Source organism: Curcuma longa, chromosome 17 (assembly GCF_044706935.1).
Source record: "Curcuma longa cultivar G26 ecotype Majalengka, Jawa Barat chromosome 17, ITB_CL_G26_1.1, whole genome shotgun sequence".
NCBI lineage: Eukaryota > Viridiplantae > Streptophyta > Magnoliopsida > Zingiberales > Zingiberaceae > Curcuma > Curcuma longa.
The window spans coordinates 4,248,017-4,271,885 of NC_133877.1; the positions used below are offsets into that span (position 1 = coordinate 4,248,017).

Below are 23,869 nucleotides of genomic sequence, written 5' to 3' on the forward strand. Positions count from 1 at the left end.
CCTCGCGATCGCGACCTTTCTTCAAGTCGCGTGAACACCTATTCGGCGGATATATATATGTGCGCGAAGAGAAGGAAAAGAGGATATAGATTTTCTCGAGCGCTTTTCTCGTTCGTTCTCCTTCTCTTTCCATCTGTTCTTGAGGCTGTGTTTGGCGATTGAGGTTGAGTCCGCCGGCGACATTCGTCTTGGAGTGCACCTACGAACGGCGCGAGTGGTTGTCGTATTTTGGGAGAATCTTGCCTGCGAGCCTTTGCACCGTGAGGCGGCAATAATTCTCTAGGGACAGTCGGCGTGCCGACGCTTCGATCGGATAACTATTCTTAACTCTGTTCTTTATATATTCTTCAGTTTGGTATTTCGGTGTTGTGCATGTATTGTTTTTTGTTTACAGGAGATGCTCAAGTGTAAAGAGAATGAAGATGATGAACTTTCATACTGATCTGAGAGTAATTTTCAGGCTAATAGGAGATGCCTTTTTCAGGGAAAGAATTTAAGACATAATCCATTCATTGCGCACAATCACTACAACAAGAGAAAATTTATGATCATACTGATTGAGACAGGAAGGTGATGGCGACAACGAACTCACAGAACAAAGAGATCGGGATTAGGAATTTAGGATGGAGAACAATGAGATTTTATAGGTCTATGATTAAGATCGTGATTTTCATTCCATGTCACGAGACGTGTACACTCGCACAAATTTTATAGAATAATAATAATTATAAAGAGCTTTTAAGAATTTATAAATTTTGAAGAAAAGACAAAGGCACTGCATGCAGAATGATATTTTTTGAAGAATATTTAAGTTTATTGATTGTATTTTAAATAAAAATTTATTTATATTTAATAAGAATAAACAAAATGAATTAAGTTAATTTTTTTTTTTAACTACTAAATTAGACGGTACGCAACTCACTTTGAAGCCCCCAATAATTTACACTCCTCTAGGGCGGCACGGACAGTGTGGGCGCTTACCGTGTCAATAATTGCACATTGAATTTGCATGACAACGGCGGACGGTTGAATTTAAGCTGCTTGTGGGCGGCGCGGACCGTGTGGGCTGCGCGGATGGAAATATAATAAATTTAAAATTATAATCATGATAAATTTGTATTTCAATCCGGTGCTATCTCTATTTATTTTAATCTATCACCGACTTAGAAATCTTATAAAATTTATCATTGTGTTAGATTTTTAAAAAACTTTCTTATTAAATTATGACCATCAAAGTTTAAATATGATCTATTCGATCCCCAACTTTATTTACATTTTTTCTACGTATCATGGTCGTCGTTTTATTCTATAGATATCCCTACGGAGAACGAGCAATTAAGAAATTTTGAAGGTTTTTTTAGTCGTTATGAGAATTTTAAATTTTGATAAATAATATACGATCGAGAAGAGTAAAATGCATTGATAAAAATTTTAACACCCTAACAAATTGAATACAATTTTCAAAAATGATAGATTTACAAAAATTAAACTTGTTTTTTTTAAAAACAAAGTTAGTTGATTGATTTAACAATTTATCTTTTTTTTTAATAAAATTAACTAAGCTATGTGGTCCTTTTAGTAATTAACTAAGTGGTCCGGCAAAGTTGGAGAAGTATATCCATATTTTTCACACATGTCGCACGTCGCACTTGCATGTTTAATTATCCAACGCATCACCTAACTGAATAATTAAATATTTCTTGATGAATTAAAATTCTGTCCAATCCGAAATCAAAATAAACACGCTGCGCTTTTCTATAATTATATCTTAACGATAGGACCGATCGATTACTTTTATAATTAATTGAATAGTAAAAATTAGATAAAATTAAAAAGACATCTTAAATTTTATAAATCTTCAAAAGAATATTATTTTAAAAAATTATTAAATGGGTACTTCATCCAATGTTTTATAATTGATAGTTGCTACGACTTAAAATTTTAATTATTTTATTTTTATCAAAATTATTATATATAAAATATTATTATATCAAAATATTTTTTTATTAATTTGATCAAAATTACCTAAATATAATTAAAATTATTTTAAAATAGTTGTAAAAGTTATTAAACTAGTTATAGCTAAATAATAAACCCTCAATAAGGTTATATAAATTTTTTTATTAACGTAATTAAAATTATTTAAATTTTATCAAAATTATTTTAAAATAGTGATAAAAAATACTTAAATAGCTGTGAGTAGAAATTACTAAATAGTTATTACATTATAGTAAACTCTAACTTTTAAATTCTAAATTTTAAATGTCTTAAATTTTAAATATTAAATATTATTATATTAAAATATTTTTTATCAGTTACATTAAAATTATTTAAATTTTATTGAAATCATTTAATGGATCAAAATTATTTTTTCAAAACAATTATAGAAGTTAATAAATAATTATTATAATATTATAATAATATTTTATTAATTATTATATATTCTAGTAATTATAGATAACTGATGTACTATGCAGCAGTTAATTTAAAATGGTTTTTTTTTAAACTTTTCTTATTTAGACGGATATGACACTATTTATGAAATTTAAGATGCCCCTTTAATTTATATTTTTTTAAGACCTTAACAGCCAGAGGAGGCAAAGATTTAAGCTATCATATATTCCAATTCCAGCAGTAGAACTGTCACATGAACAGTTATTTTTCATCTCATATTGTAAATTTATTATCTGATTGTTGGATTAATTGGGTTTTATTTATTTATTTTTAATTCTCATTCTCTCTCTCTAGATATATATATCTTCCTTCACACAGGCAACAAAAACATCAGCAGCTAATTATCTCCTCAGATACTAAGTTTCTACCATGGCAACAAATAGGCCTCCGCCGTCTTGTGGGAAGAGGGTCGCCATTCTCTGCATCGACGGCGGCGGGGTTCGCGGGCTCATCCCGGCGAGGATAATCCAGTTTCTCGAAGAGCAACTTCAAGTGTGCATTCGAGAATTTATATATATTGCTGAATTATTGTATGCATATATTGAGAGGTTGAAGTTAATTAATTCTTGGTGTTGCAGAAGTGTGATGGAGGACACGCGAGAATAGCCAACTATTTCGACGTGATCTCCGGCACGAGCTCAGGCGGGCTCATCGCCGCCATGCTCGCAGCTCCCGACAAGAACGACAAGCCACTCTTTGCCGCCAAGGATATCGTTGACTTCTACTTGAACAACTGTGCCGAGATTTTTCCACAGTGCTGGTTAGAATAAATTTAGTAATTGCTATGACATGAATCACAAAAATAACACAAATTACAGCATAAAACCATGAATTCCTCTCTTTCTATTTCAGTATCCAGTTCCTCAATCCAGCATGGAACCTGCTGAAGGGGCTCATTGGACCAAGATACAACGGCAAGACTCTTCGCTCCAAGATTCGAGAACTCATGGGCGACAAGAAATTAGGTCAAACGTTGACCAAACTCGTCGTCCCTACTTTTGACATCAAACTTCTGCAGCCCATCTGCTTCTCGACTTATGAGGTTGAGATGGATGATATTGATAGATCATCTTACTTTTTTGTTTGCCAAAGAATAGATAGATATAGGTGATGATCGTACTTACTTCCTTCTTCCGCAGACACAGGATATTCCTCTGAAGAATGCTCGTTTAGCGGACATCTGCATCGGCACCTCGGCCGCCCCCACATACCTCCCCGGCCATTACTTTAAGACCCAGGACGATCAAGGCAACACGAGGAGCTTCAACCTCATCGATGGCGGCTTAGCGGCAGATAACCCCGTATATAATCCATACACACGCACATCTAAATAATCTACCCATAAACTAATTCTCCAATTCTCATATGTAATGGTGGTTGGTCATGAATAGACTTTAGTCGCGCTGAACCAAGTGACGAAGCAAATTATGAAGTCGAACAAGGATTTCGAGTCGTATCAACCGATGGACTACAGTCAGTTTCTGGTGATCTCGATCGGGACTGGAGCACCGAAGAAGGCGGCCTGGTATAGTGCCCGAGGGAGCGCTCGATGGTGCATGTTACAGTGGGTGTACAACAAAGGGAGGACTCCCCTCGTCGACATTTTCACAGAGGCGAGCTCAGACATGGTGGATTACCATGCTTCAGTCGTTTTCAAGGCACAGGAAAGTGAGGACCGATACCTTCGCATACAGGTAATCGACTGATTCTTCATAAAGCTGCGCCATGTCGATCGATTTGGATGGAAAAGATTGTAGGATTAATTGAATGGCAGGATGATAATTTGACTGGCAATGAGGCTTCGGTGGATATTTCAACGAAGGAGAACTTAGAAAAGTTAGTTAAGATTGGGGAAGATCTGCTAGAGAAGCCGGTGTCGCGGGTGAACTTGGAGACTGGGCAATATGAGCCGGTGGTGGATAAATATGGAAGAACAACGTCGAACAGGGAACGGCTTGTTAAATTTGCCAAGAAGCTGTCAAAAGAATTGAAGCTTAGGCATGAAAAGTTGGCTTCGTCTGCGTGATAGTTGTGTGCTTCAATATTGATCATCAAGCATCATCAATAATGAATAATTCTGTCCATCGGTGCATCAGTTCATCAGTGATTTTTTTCCCCCTCTCATTTACAATCTTTTCCATCAATAATAGCATTTGCATTTATGTTGTGAAACCGCATGCAGCATCGTCCAATTAGGACCAAAATATTTAAAGTACATGAGCAGAAAACAATTCATCAATATTCTTTTTTTCTTTTCATTTCTTAATTTTTCTTGTTTTTCAATATTTTTATAATAGTTTATACCCTTTTAGGAAATGAAAACAGAGGAAATTTTCATGAATCAGATAACAGAATACAGCGGAAATTAAGAAATCTAGCTATCAACTTTCATCTCCTACTTCGACAATAGGAACTATTATTTAAGAATTAGATTCTCTCTTAATTAGCTCTCCTACTTTACACTTCTCCCACTCTTCCTGCTTCTATTACTCTTCTTTCTGGAGAAACAAAAATATAATTTTTGAGATCGATTGTGCGGCAATATTCGTGAAGAAATCGAAAAGAACTAGGGAAAACGGGAGAAGAGAAAATTCAAAATTTTAACGTGGTTCAGTTATATGTCTATTCCACGAAATGGCCGTCAAGAATTCTCAACTTAGATTATTGTTTTAGGGTTACAAGGTTCTTATTTATACAACCCTAGCATATATGGTATTTTAGATTAAAAAAATACCATATAAATTCAGAAATCCCGAATTAGTTTGCACCTCTAGCATTGGACATGGCTTGGTCGTGTCCAGGAACATGACTTGATTGTGTCCAGGAACATAGCCTGGCTGTGTCTAAGAACACAAGCCATGCCAGAGCTCTCAGAATTTGACACGGCTTGAACGTGCTTCTCAGCACAGTCGTGTCGAAGCCACGTCAGAACCCTCAGAACCTAACACCACATGGTTGTGCTCCTCAGCACGACCGTGTCAACACCATGCCCCATAGAAGTCATATTTCAACAATCTCCACCTTGATGAATATCCACCCCTTAGGAGAAATACAAACATATGATATCCACCCCTCGAACATTGAATTTGGACTGCCCCCTAGCAGCTAAAAAAATTGATCAAGTATAAGCAATGCTTGAACTTCTCTACAGTAATTAGTTTTGTTAACATATCTATAACATGTCAGAGGTGTGGACCTTCTCAAGTAGTATTTCACTAGAAGATATTAACTCTTTGATATTGTGAAATCTCACATCTATATGCTTGATCCTCGCATGATACATTTGATTTTTCATCAAATAGATAGTACTCTGAACTATTACAATATAATTTGACTTCACCTTATTAAACGCCTAATTTTCTTACCAATCTTGTAAGCCATAATGCTTCATTGGTTGCTTCAACTACTGCCATATACTTCGACTCAATAGTAGATAATTGGTAGCAACAGGTGAAATTGCTACCTTGGAGACCCCTCCAGGGTGGCTTCACACTTAACTCAGTAGTAGACAATGCAACTACATGTTGTACTATGGACTTCCAATAAATAGGTCCTCTCGCCACAGTGAACACATACCCTATAGTAGACCTTCTGTCATCCAAATCTCCTGCATAGTCTGCATCTACTTATCTTGTAACTGAAGGGGCACTCTTCGCCCCCGGGACATAGTTGAGTTGGTTACGATGAAGGAATCAAGTGTCGAATTTCGGCGAAGCCGAGATAATGCCCTCCTGTCTGGTCAACTGAACATGATGAAACCGATGGATTCCACCTTTTATTGAAAAAGAATCACTCTGTTGTCTGCTGAATATAATGATATAGTATTCCTCAAGTATCTAAAATTCCATTTGATTGCATCTCAATGTTGTCGGCCAAGATTTGAAATAAACTTGCTCACCATACTAACAACATGCACTAGATTAGGTCTTGTGCAAACCATAGCATACATTAGACAACCAACTGCACTGATATATGGAACCTTTGACATGTCATGAATCTCATCATTCATCCTTGGGCATTGTGCAAGAGATGAAATGATGCACCAAAGGTGTACTCACAGACTTCACATTACCCATGTTGAATTTGTCCAATACCTTTTCAATATAACTCCATCGAGATAATCATAATTTCCTAAAGACTCTATTCCATATATCTTCATCCCAAGATTTTTTTGGCCGTCATGCCCAAATCTTTCATGTCAAATTCTTTGCTCAATAGTTATTTCAACTTGTTGATCTCACTCATACTCTTTGTAGCAATCAACATATCATCCATATAAAGTAGTAAGAAAATAAGTGAATCGTTGTCAAAGCTTTTTACATAAATGCAACAATCATACTCATACCTTCTATACACATTTTGAATCATGTAGAAATCAAAACACATGTACATTATTTTGGAGATTACTTTAGTCCATAAAGTGGCTTCTTCAATTTACAGACTAAGTGCTCCTGCTCAAGCTGACTAAATCCTTCTGGTTGTGACATATAAATATGTTTTTCCAAATTACCATGAAGAAATATTATTTTCATATCCATTTGCTCCAATTGTAAATCATAATGTACTACTAATGTAACACTACTCTAATAGATATATGTTTGATCACTGGAGAAAATATCTCATCATAGTCAAGTCCGAGTAACCTTTTACTACTAGTCGAACTTTAAATTTTTCTTCCATTTGCATCCTATAACTCTTTTCTCTTCAAGAAGTATCACCATATCTCATGTTTGATTCTTATGCAGAGACTTTATCTCCTCCGCCATAACACTCATCCATTTGTCCTTCTCTGACCTGTGTATTACCTCTTTAAAAATAGTAGGATCTCTGCTACAAATGATAAGTGCATAAGAAATCAAGTTCTCAAAACCGTACTTTGTAGGTGATTTGATCGTATGTTTGATCCTTTCTGTGGATGCTCCATGTGCTTTGAGTTAGCATTATCAAAACCATATGTTTCTAGCTTCACTTGCACAACATTCTTATTGTTGTTGTAATTCTCTAATAACTGTTTCTTTTCCTCTTGAGTAGGTTGTAACATGATTTTTTTCATCAAAAATCACACCTCTGTTGATCACCACCTTGTTTGCCTTAGGATTTTAAAGCTTAAAGTCTTTTACCCCTTTCTGATAACTTAGAAAAATACACTATCAAGACTTCGCATCCAACTTTGATTTGTCTTCACTTGAAATATGCATGTAGGTTGGACATCCAAACACTCTCAGATTAGAGTTAATTGATTGTATTTCCTATCCACACCTCCTATGATATTTTGTCATCTAGTGTTGCCCTCGGTGACTTATTGATCAAGAAATATGCCATATTTACTGTCTCTGCCTAGAAGTTCTTTGTAAGCCTTGTATTCAATTTGAGACATCGAGTTTTCTCGATTATTGTTCTATTCATCCTTTCTAATACACTATTTGCAATGGTGTCCTAAGAAATGCAAAGTGTCTCTTCATACCATGTCACTTATAAAATTTTTGGAATCTTGAATCTGTGTACTCAGTACCATTGTTTGATCTTGGACACTTAACTTTCCTTTCAATCTGATTTTTTACATTAGTTTTCCATATCTTGAACTTTGAAAAAGTTTTTGACTTGTTACACATAAAGTACACCCAGACTTTCCGTGAGTAATCATCGATGAAACTCATAAAGTACAAATGCCCTCCACGTAATGCTACACTAGCTGGTCCCCATAGATCTATATGAACATAATCAAGAATTCCCTCTGCCTCATGTATAGCTATCTAAACCGTACTTTGCTTTCATTTCCAAAAATACAATACTTATATAAATTGAATTTGCATATCTTGACACCCTTCAATAAATCTATTGTATGAAGTTTCAACATCCCACGCTCACTCATATGACCCAGTCGCAAATGCCACAAAACTGTATTATCAAATTCAGATTCAATTCCACAACGATAGCTCCACCTACAACTGTGGCACCTAGCAATTTATAAATATTCTCTACTAGTTTCTGTCATTTCATCATAGTATGAGCATCTTGCTGACTTTCATTATTTCGCTTGCAGATTTGTGTACTATAACCATTGTCATTCAGTGTGCCTAATGAAATCAAATTCTTCTTCAGATCTAGTACATGTCTAACATCGCATAATGTTCTAATCACACTATCAAACATCTTAATTATAATATTTTCTATTCCAATAACTTTACAGGATGCATCATTACCCATCAGAACAGAATCATAATTAACTGACTTGTAGGCGGCAAACCGATCTTTGTTGGGTGTCATGTGATAGGAACATGCTGACTCCAGAATCCAACAATATATCAAATGTTCTAAAACAGATGAAATAGAGAGCATGTTACCGTTGTCGCTATCTGAATTTTCTCCTTCCACTATATTTATAAATTTTGATGAATCGTGTTTATTCTACATTTACTTTCTTTTTCTCTAGATAATCTCTCTTGATGTGACCCTTTACCCCAAACTTATAACACGTGATTTCCATCTTCTTTCTTGATTTAGATCGATTTTTGTTATTATTGCCCGACCCATATCGAATCTTGCTCCTACCACATTCCTAATTACCTCTCACAAGTTCTTCACCTTGAGAAATCTCATCACTAGCTTTCTTTCACTGATGAAAATCCAACATAGCATTTGTGACTTCCTCCGATTTGAGAGTTTCTTTCCTCACATCAGAGTTGTAATCAAATTCTCTTAAATATGAGATGATGGTAGAGAATTCAACAACATCAACGCCTTGTCTTCATCCATAACGTGATACATCACATTATCCATTAGACAAAGCCTAATTGCTACCACTGCCTTTGCCTGTAGTTCCTTCTGGTCTGTCTTCTCCATCCAATTTGATTTCTTTTAGCCTAACGCCTTCACCATGCCTTATCGCACTAGTAGATCTTTAACCCTTCTTTGCCATAATCCAAAATTTTCAATTCCAGTGAACTTTACCATATCAAATTTCACAGAAGAGATCCCAGATATGTTGAACCTCGCTTGATACTAGTTGTTGAGATTGCGCCGCAACAATCATGAAGAAATCAAAAACAAAATGGAAAAAAATGAAAGAAGAGAGAACACAGAATTTTAAGGTGGTTTAAAGATGTACCTACTCCACAAAACGGCCAAGAATTCTCAACTTAGATTGTTGTTTTAGAGTTACAAGGTTTCTATTTATACAACCCTAGCATATATGGTATTTTAGACCAAAATACCACCTAAATTTAGAAATCCCGAATTAGTCGGCACCTCAAGCATTGGGCACGGCTTGGCCGTGTTCAAGAACACTACTGTGTCAAAGCCACATCGGAACCTGCAGAACCTGACACGGTCTAACCATGCTTCTCAGCACTGTCATGTCAAAGCCATACTAGAACTCTCAGAACATAACACGACAAGATTGTACTTCTCAACACGGCCGTGTCTAAGCCATGCCAGAGCCCTCACAAGTTAACACGGCCTAGCCGTGCTCCATAGCACGGCGATGTCAACGCCATGTCCCATATGAACCACACTCCAATATGCTCGGTAACGGTAAGGAATACAAGTCATTACTTATTTACCTGTTTTGGCTGGGTGAGGGTGACGACCCACCTCAGGAAAGTAACTGTTTTACTTGCCAATGACAGTGCCATTATATTCAAGTATTGCATTGCTTCTTCAGCACCACTTCTGCAATGCTGAAGTAAAATGGATGTGCATGACCAGTATGTTCTGCATGACGAGCTTTGAACAAGGGAAGCTCACAAAATCGATGTGCAGTAGCCATAAAACATATCTCAAATCCAGACTGAACTAGAAACCAAATTCCTAATCTGCACCAAGTTAGAGTTAGAAAACAATAGTGTGCTGGTTTCAGATTTTGTTCCTATGCATTGAACTGCAAGACAATTCATAAGGTTTTTCATGGATGCAAACACTCACCTTCGTCCATATGGTTATCTGTCATATAGGACCAAATGCATAATTCTCAAGTATGCTCAGTCTTGTACCTGTCATTTTGGGACCACGGCTGGCGGCGAGTACCTGACATCCGGCCATGTATGGGGAGATGGGGAGACGGAGTCCGCCGAGGATCTACTCCGGCGGTAAGCTGCATCTCTGGGGAAGGAGAGGGACAGCGAACTGCGAAGGCAGGCAGACAAGGGTTTAGGGTTTAGATATGGGCCATCGGATAGATAACAAGAGGAAGGGATCACCGTTGGTTCGTTTGCCCAAGCCGCGGTTTCCGTACTGTTACAAACTCCGACCCGGTTTGTTGCACAACGATACTTGGTGCATAACTCGATGATCAAGTGCAACTTCGATTTAAAGTTAAAAGAAATATTTAAAAATATTTAATCTAAAAAACTCCATTTATAGAAATAAATTAAAAAATTGAAACTTATAGGAATTCCAAAAAAATCAGATTAAATTATGAGGTAATATTTTGCCTGTGTTTGATTGGTAGTTAGGAACAGTCAAACATTTCGAACACTCCTTGATCGGGAAGGATCCGAACGATCGACGAACACGATGACGAGGGCTGCCGTTGATTCGAGCAAAATGAAATAGAAAAAATCCCACGGACGGACGCCTTCCACCCGCCACCTGATGCTGTGCTGCTCCTTCCGTTTGATGAGATTTCTCACCCCTGCTTTTCTCCTATTCACGTTCCATCCAAGACTTACAGCTGAGATCGATCCGCGTGCCCTTTTCGACCTCGGAATTCAACGGGAACAAGGTAAATTTGAGATAGTTTTGATGGAATGGAATTTTTCTACCCTTTTCCGGTGTGGTCGCATTTATTCCATCGATACCTTGGTTGGAATATGCTTCGATTCCTTTGCTCGTTGACGACCTCAATCTTGCGCCATTATTGACGGCGTCGCAGTTAGGGTATTTGGATCCTGTAACTGTATACTGCTGTTTGGGACGGGAACTGAAGGTTGGGTGGGTTTGAAATCTGTGATTTGGCTTCTCTCGTGCTCCTTGCCGTATTTGAAAAGGTTTTTTTTTCCCCTGTATTAGACTTTTGTAAAGATCGAATATTTCCTGCGATCTTGTGGAGTTTGTACATTATTAGTTCTTTCGTCCCGTTTCCGTCTCGATTCCCGGTACGTATCCTCGAGTTCCGGCAATACTTGAGAGTTGAGATTCCCAAGCGGTTGAGATTAATTGAAAGATCTCAAATTCCGGATTTTGAGGGTTTCTTCTTGACGTCTCTTCAAGTCTTGGCGGTAGGCCAAACCTTTCACTTGCGCCAAAGGAGGAGTCTTTGGGAACGATGAATGCTGTCGGGAAGCTCGGCAGTTACATCTCTCAGGGTGTTTACACCGTCTCCGGCACCTTTCATCCGTTCGGAGGAGCGGTGGACATCATCGTGGTCCAGCAGGAAGATGGGAGCTTCAAGTCTTCCCCGTGGTACATCCGGTTTGGGAAATTCCAAGGTGTGCTTAAGACGAAACAAAATGTTGTCAGAATATCCGTCAATGATGTTGAAGCTGGGTTCACTATGTTCTTGGATGGTAAAGGAGAGGCCTTCTTTCTCAGGGACGCTGAAGCTGGAGAGGCAGAACTTGCCTTGTCACCACCAACTTCGGGGGATGAAATAGAAGGAATGGCAAAGAATGGTCGATATGAGAACACTCATAGCTTTGAAGTTGATGGTGGACATGATGGGATTGCTAATATTTCAAGTCAGATGAGTTCAAGGAAATCTACATTTTTTGGTTTCATGTTTGGGCGGAAATCAATCAAGGAGAATGGCAAGGGCGGGGATATGGGGAGAGTGAGTTCATTGGAGCGTGCTGAGATAGCAGCTGATCTCTTGGAAATGAAGTGGTCTACTAGTATGACATCTAGTAACCTGCAAGTGAATAACACCCCGGTAAACATACTCAATAACAATGATATGAATGTTTATGTTGCTGATGAAGATCATCACGTTACACTTTTGCCAAAAGAACATTTACTTTGTGATGAAATCCTTAATTCTCATGGTGTGAAAATGGTTGATAGTTTAGGGGCAGGAATGTCAAGTAGATATTATTCAGAGACAAAAAAAGATGATGACCTGTCATATCTAGATGTCAAAGAGGAGATAAAAAATCCATGTACAGAAGAAAACTATGGTGAACAGAACTCTGAAATTGTCCTTGGGAATAAGAACCCTATTGGTGTTCAAATTTGTGACTTAGGTAATGCTGAAGCTGAAGTAGATCATACTCATATGAAAACCAGGTTGATTGAGAACTTTGACGAAACAGTCTCTCATGAAAATGTTCAATTATGTACCTTGGAGGTGGCAGATTCATCACATAGGAATGAATCAATCTCAGAATTAGTAGAGGTACAATCAATTGACACTGATGCCAAAAATCCTGGTTCAGCTACATTTCACAATGATACATCTGAATCTCATTCTGGAAGTGGTATGGATGTGCTGTCAGTTATACCATCATTTGAAAACAGGAAAACCAATAATGCTTCCTTCATCTATTATGAGAGTAGAGAAACCGCAAATATTATGTTAAATAATTCAGATGAAAATTGTCCTGAACATATGACCCTCCTCTCTAGTGGGATTGAGCCTAGTAACAGTGGACCTCTTTCTGATGTAAGTAGTGTGTTTCCGGTAACTTCACCATCCAAATCAGCTGCATCATCAGTTATAGGAGTTTCAAATGTTTGCCTTGAGCATAATTTGGAGGCATCCAACTCCAAAACCAGCAATTCTTTCACGTCTGAGAAATCTCAACATGGGTCCAACATAAATGACTCATTGGAGACTTTGTATGAGAATGCCTTATACACTGAATCTGATCACATTCCGAAATCTGAACGAATTTTACATGCTCTTCCTTGTAACCCTAAAGTTGCCATTGTTGTCGAACCTCTTCATGAAAAAGAAACAGTTCAGAAATTTGATTTTGATGGGTGTTCCACTGATTTGAGGGAACAAAAATCTTCCGAAAACCTATCTTTTCCCATTTCCATTTCTAGTGCTACACTTGATTCTGCTGATGCTGCAGAATCACATAATGTTTCTGTACATCCCAGTTCCTGCAATTCAATTAATGTAGATCAAAACATGGAAACAGTTGATGCATTTGTCAATATGACTTGGTCTTTTTCTCTGGAGGGGGCAAATATTGATGGGGATAATAGCAGTATGCCTATAGAAGCAACTGAATACAATATTCAATATTCTAAGAGCTCGGACGATGTCCAATTTCCATTTAGTGGCGGTGAAAATTTTAGCACTGAAGAAATTGACACCAAGCTATTAAACATTGAGAAAGTTGCTATAGCCAACACACTAGCAGATACTGCAGAATCAAATGAGGCAGAGCAAGATTTGCAGATCAAGAAACATAAACTGCCCTCAAGTGGAAATTCATATTACACCATATCTCCTTCTAGTCCAATAACTATTCCAGGCTGTAAGCCATGTCGTGGAGAAACTAACCTATCATCAACATCTTTGCCCATCATTAATAGTCATATTAAAGAGCTTGAAAGGTATTATGTTCATCAATCACTGAGTTGGTCACCAAATTCATTAGCTGTCAAGCATGAGCTGGACGCACATATAATCGAAGGTTATAGTTCTTTGGAGCTGAAGACAGAGCCTCAGAGAGACTGTATAAATAGAGAGAAATCAACTGGTACTGATCCTGCTATTTCTGCTAAGAATGAGGAACAGGAAGGTGCTATGTCAATTGCTGCTGCTGGTAAAGAAAGATTTCTTGGTTTATCAATACTTTTCCCTTTTTCAAAATCCATATCTTATATTTATACTGTCTAAATTCTAACTACGCCTGATTTGCAAAACTTAAATTATGTGTAATAGGGAAGCAATGTGTTTTCTGTCATGATACAGCGTGTTTTCTTTTTTCCTTAAAAAAAGGGCCAGAGTTAGATGACCTTAAAACATACATATTTTCTTGACTTGAAGAATTGTTCATCTAAATGCATGCTATTTCATCTTACTTATCATTTAAAATATGTCTTTGCAGACGGTACTAGAAGCAAGTATATGATTAGTTATATGGTAAATTATCTGAATGATAGCATAACATGTTTTTTTGCAGAGTTATCACTCAATAAGAATGTCTTGTTTGAAGGTACAGGAACTCATGCAGCTCAACAAGTATCTGATGCTGAAAAGGTGAAGAGAAATTTTCTGCCTTTGATCCTGCATATGTGAAGAATGAAAGGCTTGTTGTTAGTAAATAACTTCCATTCAATAAATCTATACCTATTACATTGGGCATGATTTGTTTTGGCCAGGGAAAATTGTCTGATCCTCTTGGTATGACACAAGTGGATGAATCTGTGAAAAAATATGGAGCTTCAAGAAGCCTTGTAGCATCTCGAGGCAGTTGGAACCTATGGCCTTTCTTTAATAGGTCCAAGACCATAAGCAATTCCAAAGCAACCTCTGAAGGTAAGATGGAGACGGCTGATGATCTGGCTTTCAGAAGCACAGGAAACATGACTATGGAAAGTAGCTTGCCGAAAGAGAAGGGATCAAAGAAGATTCAGTCATTAACTCCGACGACTGAAGAACTCGCTTCCTTGAATCTTAAGGAGGGAAAAAACTTGGTTAAATTTAATTTTTCTACCCCAATGCTTGGACTGCAGCAGGTTTACCCATCATTGTTTTTCTTTTACTGTTCTTGCTGTGCATACAACTTGTTGTCCGTCTTCTCATTCATTGAAAAGATACCTAATTCTTTCATATTCACTAGGTTGATGCAAGGATTTACCTTTGGAAATGGAATACTCAGATAGTTATCTCAGATGTAGATGGAACTATTACCAAGTAAGAATTATTTGAGCTCTAACTAAAAATGATTCTGTGTTGTTTTCCTTTGTGGCGGTTAATCTGTTTTTCAGATATCTGCTCTAAGATAGCATCCATCCTTGTAGAAGGCACTGGTTTGGGCTGAAATTTTGCCCATAAACTCTGCTAAATGCCTGCATTTTTCTCATTGGCATCGCTTTGTTTCAAGGCTCCATCTCTTTGATGTTAACTAACTTGACTGATATTACTAGAAGAAAGCATCACTTGTTTTTTTTTTTTTTTTTGACTTCCTACTCCATGTGCTATAATCCCCTGAATTATGCCTTCAACACATGCAGTTTTATTTTAGTTTAAGCACTTGGTTAATTATGAGCCACATGACAATTGTGCTAAGCATTGTAAACATCTAGTTACTAGCGTGTTCAGGCCCATACGATGGACCTGAGCTCTTGCACTCCCCCATTCTGTGATAGAGTGGTGTCCATGTGCACTCCAACACGTTCATGACTACCAAAGGTAACCCAAGTATATTACATCCACCGTATCACTCTCACTGATAGGTCAAGCACAGTTGAAAATAACACATTTTAAACTGCTATATGGTGCATCATTATCCTAAGGGGCTAAGGCTTTGTCTGCAATATATCATCACATCAGAAACCATGACCACAAACAAAAGGCAGTGCACCTTGTGCTTTTTCATTGTCACTTTAGTCCTGAAACAAAAGCAGCACGCACAAAGTTCACACAATATTTCATATTTAGTTAAGGCAGAATTGCTGTTGAAACATTAAACACTATTTTCTAATTCTCTAAATGTTATAATCATTGTTTTCTAGCCCTCTAAATGTTATAGTCAAAATTCTTGGGCGTGTGGTTCAACAACTTTTGTGTGATTTTTCTTTGTTGCTTCACAGATCAGATGTTCTTGGACAGTTTATGCCTTTGATGGGTGTAGATTGGTCCCAGACTGGTGTGACTCATTTATTTTCTGCAATCAAGGTCTGCCTATATTTTTCCTCTTTTACTGCATTTGGAATTTGGCGTGTGGAAACCACAGATTTAGTTTTATTGTTATATTTTCTTTTGATGTTAGAAAAGTATGGTTGAAATATGTATTACAAGGAATGTTAACTTACCAGGCACAACCACTGGCCCAAAATGTTAAAGCCCGAGTTTATAGCTAAGTCTTTTAAACTACTTAAGCTTGTTCATTAGCCCACAATACACATTGTGCGACTATTTTAGGATGGTATAATCTTCCCCATTTAAGGCTTGACATCCTGTTAAAGGTTCAAACTCTCAACTTTTAACCCGAAATCCTTACTATTCAGTAGCATGTGTGGCCCAATAGTGGATACACAAGTAGTCCTTTTCAAAATCTCTCCATGTTTACGATTGGTCTGCTTTGATACTAATTGTCCTACACTGCCGCTTAAATAAGATTGGACCAAACCCAACTACTTATAAAGCTCTTTTGTTAGCTAAGTCATCTAAACTTATAAGCTCTTGTTAGCCCACAACTCACATGACCATGTGAAACTCTTAGAATTTATTTTTATTGGAGCTGTGTGCAACAATAAAACCAAGATTCTCTCTCTCTCTCTCTCTCTCTATCTCTTGCTCTTTGTTTTTTAAGGGGTTCTTAGAAGAATTACATAATGCATTCCATTAGACTTGTCTGTCGTTTTAATCTTTAAGATAATAAGGGTCCTATCCTGGGAATTCATTATCATTGCGGTGGTGTTAAGAAATTCCTAGACTTTCCCTTACTATGTAGCTTATGAACTGCCAAATTCCAGTCAGAAAACTTCATACTTATTGAGCACAGATGGGACCGTGAGGTGCTTCTATGTTTATTCTTCTTTTTGCCCCATTCATTATCATTGTAGTGCTTCCTTTAAAATTAGTGGGGGACTAGACTTTCCCATCCAAGATTGAAGCTAAGGATTCTAAGGAATGAATTTCTCCTACTGCACTAGAAAGAAGAGATGCTACTTTATTTTGTCCATTTTTGCGTAAGTGGTTGTAAAATGATTGAACCTCACAATGGTTGATTGCTTTTTGTTACTCAGGAATAATCGGTTCTATGTTCCTGGCACTTGTTCTGGCTAGCAGGTTCAATATCCCGTTGTTATAACTAAAGAAAAGAGGGAAGTTAAATTGTGGAGTTGTGGGGTAGGGTGCATGGGGGTGGTGTACCTTCATGCAACAATTTGAGGAAGACGACAAGAATGCCTGGCAAAAGATAACCCAACCCATCTACATGACTGGGCAATAATGGGTTGTGATGGGTTTGATACCCTCATCCATTTAAACACGATTCATTTTACTTATTTGAGCACAATGCCTTTCAAACTACTCAAATATGACATGTCACCAGATAAAACATTATTCATTGTCTTGGTATGTTTTACTGTTTTACATTTGGGCCGCCCAACATTGTTTTCCAAACAAGTGATGTCACCTCGGATGATCCATTTAATTAAACAGGTCAACTCAACCTGTTTAAAATGTTGTATTCAGGTTGTAAATTTTGATTCATTTATCAAATGGGCTATGTTTAGATTAGATTAATTACATCATAAGTTAAGACGACATGACCTGTTGACCTGAATTGCCACACAACTAAATATACATCGTAGATCCAGTGGATGAGTTTCTACTACTTTGACACCGTGTGACAGAGCACCAAGATACATCGTGTATTTGATGTAGCTCTGAGATAGATTGTTTGCATTAGTTGGTGATCTCATGAGAAAGGAGGGTTTCTCATAACGAAAATTGTATCATTGGTTGATTGTCTAGAACACTAGGATAATGAGATGTTGATATCTTTTATGTGTTTTACAATAACCTGGCTCATAAGATAGATAAAATAGACTAGATTTCTTGGAACTATTAATAATAGAAACAATAAACCTGCAGTTATTCATAGAAATAAAAAAAATAGAATTTAGTCCATCTATCAATTTTTTTTATTGATCCAATTTATTTTTAAAATGTCCAATTTTTATCTGCATCACTTAAGCTGTTAGGTAAGTTTCCATTTTGATTATGTATCATCAATATTTATTCCTTTAAGATGTTGCATTGCTTTGGAATGAGTTTTATAAATTCCTACATCTTAATTTTTTGTGCAATTAAATAGCCACATGATATCATTTTTTAGTTTTGATTCTTGGTAATTGTATTATTTCAAGATAAGATGATCATCTAGTTCAGAGCACTTTAAACAGAATAAGTTTCCTTTTTCTTCAGGAAAATGGATATCAATTGCTCTTTCTCAGTGCCCGTGCAATTTCACAGGCTCATTTAACAAGACAATTTCTTTTCAATCTAAAACAGGTAATAGACAAGATCCTTAATGCTTTAATTGTTTGTAACTAGTACTTATGCTTAAGTATTGAGGCAGGACTCAAGAGGAAACACTTCCTCATCTGTTCAGGAATCTAAAATTATATTTCAATTTGCAGGATGGAAAGGCTTTGCCTGATGGTCCAGTTTTCCTATCTCCAGATGGCCTCTTTCCTTCACTTTACAGGGAAGGTATTGGATTTGGACCTCAACTAATTTTCTTTTTTTGATTGAGACAGATCTAAGAAATCTTCTTGTTTTATCTATCCTTTCCTCCCTTGTAGGAGCAGTTATTGTTCAGTGCAATGAAATTTGATAATAAATAGAACAGTTCAAAAATTAAATATCTCTTGATTTATAGATCTATATGGACTACATATTAGTTTTAGTCTTTTAGACTTCTATCAGATATCCTTATAGATAAGCCGTCATGGTCATTTGGTGGACAAATATTAGTGTACTTATTTAGTGGTCACGCTCACAGGTTTTATTATGTAATGAATCTGTGGAAACCCTTCAAGAATGGTAACAATGGTCACATAACTGAATCATATATTTTGTTTGTTTATCTTCAGAATTTCACAGATAAAATTTTCTCAAACAAAAGGCTGTTATGCTAATTCACTCTAAGTGGAAATGAATATGATCAACTATATATTAGTAGAATATGAGTTGGACAAAATAGATCCCTAGACATACAACCCTTAAAACAATACTATTATTCCCTTCTCAAATACTTTTAAAGTATTTGATGACATTCTTACAGAAATTAAGAATATTAAAGGATTTGCTATTTGAACAAACCAAGTGGATCACACTGGCTTTCTTCCAGCTTTGCGTGTTAACTGAGCGTCCTCCCACGGGAAGAAAACAATAGAAACTTAGAAACTAATTATAATTATTAAAGATCAAGCAACAATTCTCAAGTAGGCATGGTGAAATTACTATCCAAGGAAATATGACAACCTGTCAGCTGCAGAGTCACATAGCACCTGTAATTAATTATGGCTCTTTTTCTAGTAAGTTGAGTTGATCTTGCAAAATAGTTTATCCTACAAGACAATACAGCAAAAGATCTTTTGCCTTGAGGACTAGCTAAGAATTCAGGAAGCCAATGTCAGCAAGAAGTAGGTAAAACCATAAAGGGCCTTTTTAGAATTAGATTGTCACTGGAGGCGGCCCATCAGCATAATGATCTGTGAGTCAGTAACCACGGCACTATGAGAATATACGAGATAGTAGAATTGGACATGCCATGGAAAGCCAAGATTAAGCAAACATGCTTAGTCTTATGCATATGGATTCAAACAAGTTTTCAATTTTGGGTAGAAGCTTTAATTGTACATAGAAAAATTTTATGCCTTATCTCTGAGTGTCTTGATTTATGTCTTAATAACTAATTTTTTATATATTATATACTTAAGAAACATGCCATTTGCCATAAGTTAATGTTGAACTTCATAAAGAATCAATTAGGAAAAAATGTTACATTAGTATGACTTTCAGTTATGAATGTCCTCAGTTGGCTTGACAAATAACCAAATAGGACCAGTATCAAACATCCATCAAATCTCATATACATTATCTGTCAGTTATGTAAGAGGGAAGAAAGAGAAAACTGATATAGGGACAAAATTGTCTTTGCATTTGAGATATTGAATCTTCTTATTTGGCTGAATGGAGAAAATAGTAAACAAAGACAAGGAGTGTAAATTGAAGTAATGGCTCAATCTGATTAAAAAATAATGTTTATTAATATCTGTAGAGGGCCTTGCTTGTAGACCTGAAAGTTTTTGTTAAGCAATATAATGGACTTTACAACAATTCATAATTCCATGACTTGGAGAATTAAGCATTCAGCTTATTCCACTGTCTCATGTGATCAATATGATTCTATAAAATGTGTCTTTTTTTATTGTCAACACTTTATGCCTTAAGTAGAACAAGGCAAGATTCATCTGCAGAAATATGTTGTAGACAAATTAATTCAATACTTTATTAGAAACAGATTGTTAGCTTGATGGGGTCGCTACTAATGCCCTAGAAAAATGGTCTTTATTCTGCTTTTTGAGAAACTGAGTTCAACTTGTTAACTGTATCAATAAAAGTAATAATTGTCAACCTTGTTGATTGCAGTGATTAGAAGAGCTCCTCATGAATTCAAGATCTCGTGTCTAGAGGTTAGTCATGTGCTCTTATGCTAGATTTTATATGTAAAATTTGATTATTGAATTGTATTTTTTTCTTATGTTGATCTTCTTTGTGTAACATGGAACCCCTAAAAATAGTCATTTAGTGTTTGAAAGTACTATAAGGGGAGCCTTGGCGCAACGGTAAGGTTGCTGCCATGTGACCTAGAGGTCACGGGTTCAAATCCTGGAAACAGCCTCTTGCCAAAGGCAAGGTAAGGCTGCGTACAATGGATCCTTTCCCCTGACCCCGCATGGCGGGAGCTTCGTGCACCGGGCTGCCTTTAGTGTTTGAAAGTACTATGCTATGTGTGGATCATCAAAAGTGGTGTAGGTCTTTCAGAATTTTGAATTGTATAGCTAGCTTTTCACTTGTTTGACCCACTTGGATGTGTATATTGCATGCATTAAATTATTATCCAGAAGTGACTTCTCCATCTAGGTAGAAACCTAGTTTTATCTCAAAATGAAGGAACCTGATACTCTATCTGAATTTTTTGATGTTGCTACATCTTTCGTTGGTTTCTAGCTGTTAGCTTCTTGCTTCTCTTTCTATGTTTGCTGAAGGATGATATGACCATTTGGTTTAACTTTGTTGTTAAAAATCTCTCCTGGATAACAAAGTCAATTTTGGCGAACTTCTTGAAGCTTTATCTCCCACTTCTGTGCATGTAACCTTATCAAGACCTAAGTCAGAAGTCAGTATGGTATCAAAGAATTGGTACCAAAGCTTATTTTTATGTCTTTTGGAGGTGAAAGAAGGATCTTATGGGAAAAACTAACTGTATCTCAAAAAGTATTTGGAGCAGCAAAAGACAAAGGAAAAGGGAGGAAACAAAAACAATTAGGAAAAATGTGAAACCCATCTGCTATAACCAAGTTTTATTCAAATTATGATCTTTCTGTGTAACTTGCAAGCACATTTGGTTATTCAAAACAGATTGAATTATTAACTGATATACATTGATTAATTCATACTTGAAGCAATCATTCTTGTAGATCTCAAGGAGCAGAACTTAGGCAGGCTGCTGTCGCTACTTTGTGTTTGAGTTTGAAAATTTCCATTCAATGCCATTGGCAGCAAGTATTTGTGGCAAAATTTTCTAGTTTTTTCTTGAGTGAAACATGTGCGCCTTCAGTTATTTCAATCGGAAATATTACAAACTGAAACAAATCCTTGTTAGTTTTGAATGCAATACTCTTAGGATAGTAAGAAAATGAAACATGATAATGCATCGTTGATGATATGATAGCTTTGTCTAATCCAGTCAGCAAAATCTGTTTTTGATTAATATATACCTTGTCAATATTAATTCCATAAGTTACTTCAAAAATAAATTTCTTCAAGTGTTAGTTGTTTTCTTTGTTAGCGTTGCAATAAACTTTTATTAAATTGGTTTATTAATTTCTCAAGTGCTGGTTTGAGTAGTTTGTCAGAACTTAGACTAGCTGAAGAATTAAGTACACCATTTTTCTATACATTCATGATTCTTTTACTAATCTTGTGGAAAGCAACAAAATAAAAAACTTAAAAAGAAACTTCTTTCTTAAAATGCAATCTAGTTCATCCTACCCCATGTGTTTTGTTTGTGCAATTAGACAGTTCATTAACCAATTGTAACTGATCTGAAATATTCATACTTGGAAAAGATGTCAAAAACCTCTTCTCGGACATATTTCAGGCTGTCAAGTCACTTTTCCCACCTCATTGCAGTCCATTTTATGCTGGCTTTGGAAACAGGGACACCGATGAGATTAGTTATCTCAAGGTTGGAGTTCCACCAGGCAAGGTCTTCATTATCAATCCCAAGGTATAAGTCTAAGAGACGCACAGATCTATGTATATATGTTCTGACCCTGATCGGAAGATTTTTTGTTCTTTTAATGACTTTTCTTTACATTCTCAGGGTCAGATTGCAGTAAATCGTCGAGCCAATACCAGATCGTATGCTTCACTGCATGACCTAGTAAATGGAGTTTTCCCACCAGTGTCCTCATTTGAACAAGTAAAAATTCTGTGAATTATAGACAACTGATACTTCTTTCTGACTCATTTCAACTTGCGAAGGCTATGAGTTATTTGGTTCTAGTACCAATTCATCATGAATGATGCTTCCATTACAACTTATACTACATTCTGACATTGTTTTGTTTTCGTCAGGAGGACTATAATTCATGGAACTATTGGAAATTGCCTCTCCCTGAAGTAGATATAGCCTGACATCAATCTTTGACTCCACAAAGGAAATTGGCACAAGAAACTCTCACTGTCATTGAAAGGGTTTTACTAAGGAACTTCCGTTTTCTCATTTCGATTGCTGTGAAGATTACAGACTAATCAGAATGACAAAGCTGGGAAGGAGGTGGCAACTATACATATCATACTATAGGGAAAAATGAAATTCATGCATTTCTTGGATGGCATAGATAGTTTACTTCATTTGGGAGTTTCACTTTCTTCTCCTTTTGTATACAGAGTATGAGCTAACAATGTTCTGGATGTTCTGACCATCAATCTAGGTAGGTGAACTAGGGTGTGCATATACACGAAGATGTAGCATATAAAAGGGTGATAATAAACTGGTTTAATGGTCTTTTTTTCTGGTAATTTATGGAGAACCTGAGATAACTGAATAAAGTTTGGGATCCTTTCCGTAAATCTCAAACACTGGGTTAGGCACAAACAATATCTTTATCTTTCTCATATTTCATGTTCAACTCCAAGACTCACCAACTGCCTAGCAAAAATCCTGAAATGTCTCAACTATAGTAAGGCATTGCCGTGGAACTCATTAATACACTTGTGTGATCTCCATTCTTTTTATTATATGAATTTCTGCAGGCAATTTACTGGTTGTTGATCAATGCATTCTACCTAGTGGTTGGAGTTGGACATTGCATGTGAACACCAACAAGTCAAAGACGTGGATCATTGATTCTTTATGGCCAATGTGTCTCTCTTATTGTACATATTAGCTACTTTGTGACACAAAGGATGTGGAATTTTTGATGTATTAGGAAATGGATATCAAGTTTGTTCTCTGTATAAAATACAGGAAAAGAATTCACTCTGAGCAGA

At 36.5% G+C, this 23,869-nt stretch overlaps 2 protein-coding genes across 4 annotated transcripts; both read left to right on the forward strand.

Moving 5' to 3' along the window:
* The first annotated feature begins 2,835 nt into the window (after positions 1-2,835).
* Positions 2,836-4,480, forward strand: LOC141811711 (patatin-like protein 5). Its single transcript, XM_074699756.1, has 6 exons — positions 2,836-2,946; positions 3,033-3,214; positions 3,307-3,496; positions 3,594-3,755; positions 3,846-4,148; positions 4,229-4,480. Exons 2-6 carry the CDS (start codon positions 3,114-3,116, stop codon positions 4,478-4,480), a joined length of 1,008 nt encoding a protein of 335 aa, XP_074555857.1. The 5' UTR covers positions 2,836-2,946; positions 3,033-3,113.
* Positions 4,481-11,374: 6,894 nt separating this feature from the next.
* On the forward strand, positions 11,375-23,807 carry LOC141848470 (phosphatidate phosphatase PAH2-like). 3 transcript variants are annotated; one of them, XM_074736502.1, is made up of 11 exons: positions 11,375-14,168; positions 14,529-14,605; positions 14,728-15,084; positions 15,189-15,262; positions 16,162-16,246; positions 18,506-18,592; positions 18,721-18,793; positions 20,738-20,781; positions 22,473-22,601; positions 22,698-22,796; positions 22,952-23,807. In XM_074736502.1, the coding sequence occupies exons 1-11, from the start codon at positions 11,720-11,722 to the stop codon at positions 23,009-23,011; spliced, it is 3,534 nt and encodes a 1,177-aa protein (XP_074592603.1). In that variant the 5' UTR covers positions 11,375-11,719; the 3' UTR covers positions 23,012-23,807. The 3 variants fall into 3 exon arrangements, with proteins under 3 accessions (XP_074592603.1, XP_074592604.1, XP_074592605.1); XM_074736503.1 differs by having other exon boundaries at positions 14,562-14,605; XM_074736504.1 differs by having other exon boundaries at positions 14,568-14,605.
* The last annotated feature ends 62 nt before the right edge of the window (positions 23,808-23,869 follow it).

Excerpts from the sequence above, each read along its gene's own strand:
- LOC141811711 (XM_074699756.1), top strand. The coding sequence starts at position 3,114 with ATGCTCGCAGCTCCCGACAAGAACGACAAGCCACTCTTTGCCGCCAAG. Across the intron at positions 3,756-3,845 it reads GCTTAGCGGCAGATAACCCC|ACTTTAGTCGCGCTGAACCA; the intron begins GTATATAATCCA and ends GGTCATGAATAG. Across the intron at positions 4,149-4,228 it reads ACCGATACCTTCGCATACAG|GATGATAATTTGACTGGCAA; the intron begins GTAATCGACTGA and ends ATTGAATGGCAG.
- LOC141848470 (XM_074736502.1), top strand. The coding sequence starts at position 11,720 with ATGAATGCTGTCGGGAAGCTCGGCAGTTACATCTCTCAGGGTGTTTAC. Across the intron at positions 15,085-15,188 it reads CAATGCTTGGACTGCAGCAG|GTTGATGCAAGGATTTACCT; the intron begins GTTTACCCATCA and ends CATATTCACTAG. Across the intron at positions 18,794-20,737 it reads TCCTTCACTTTACAGGGAAG|TGATTAGAAGAGCTCCTCAT; the intron begins GTATTGGATTTG and ends TGTTGATTGCAG.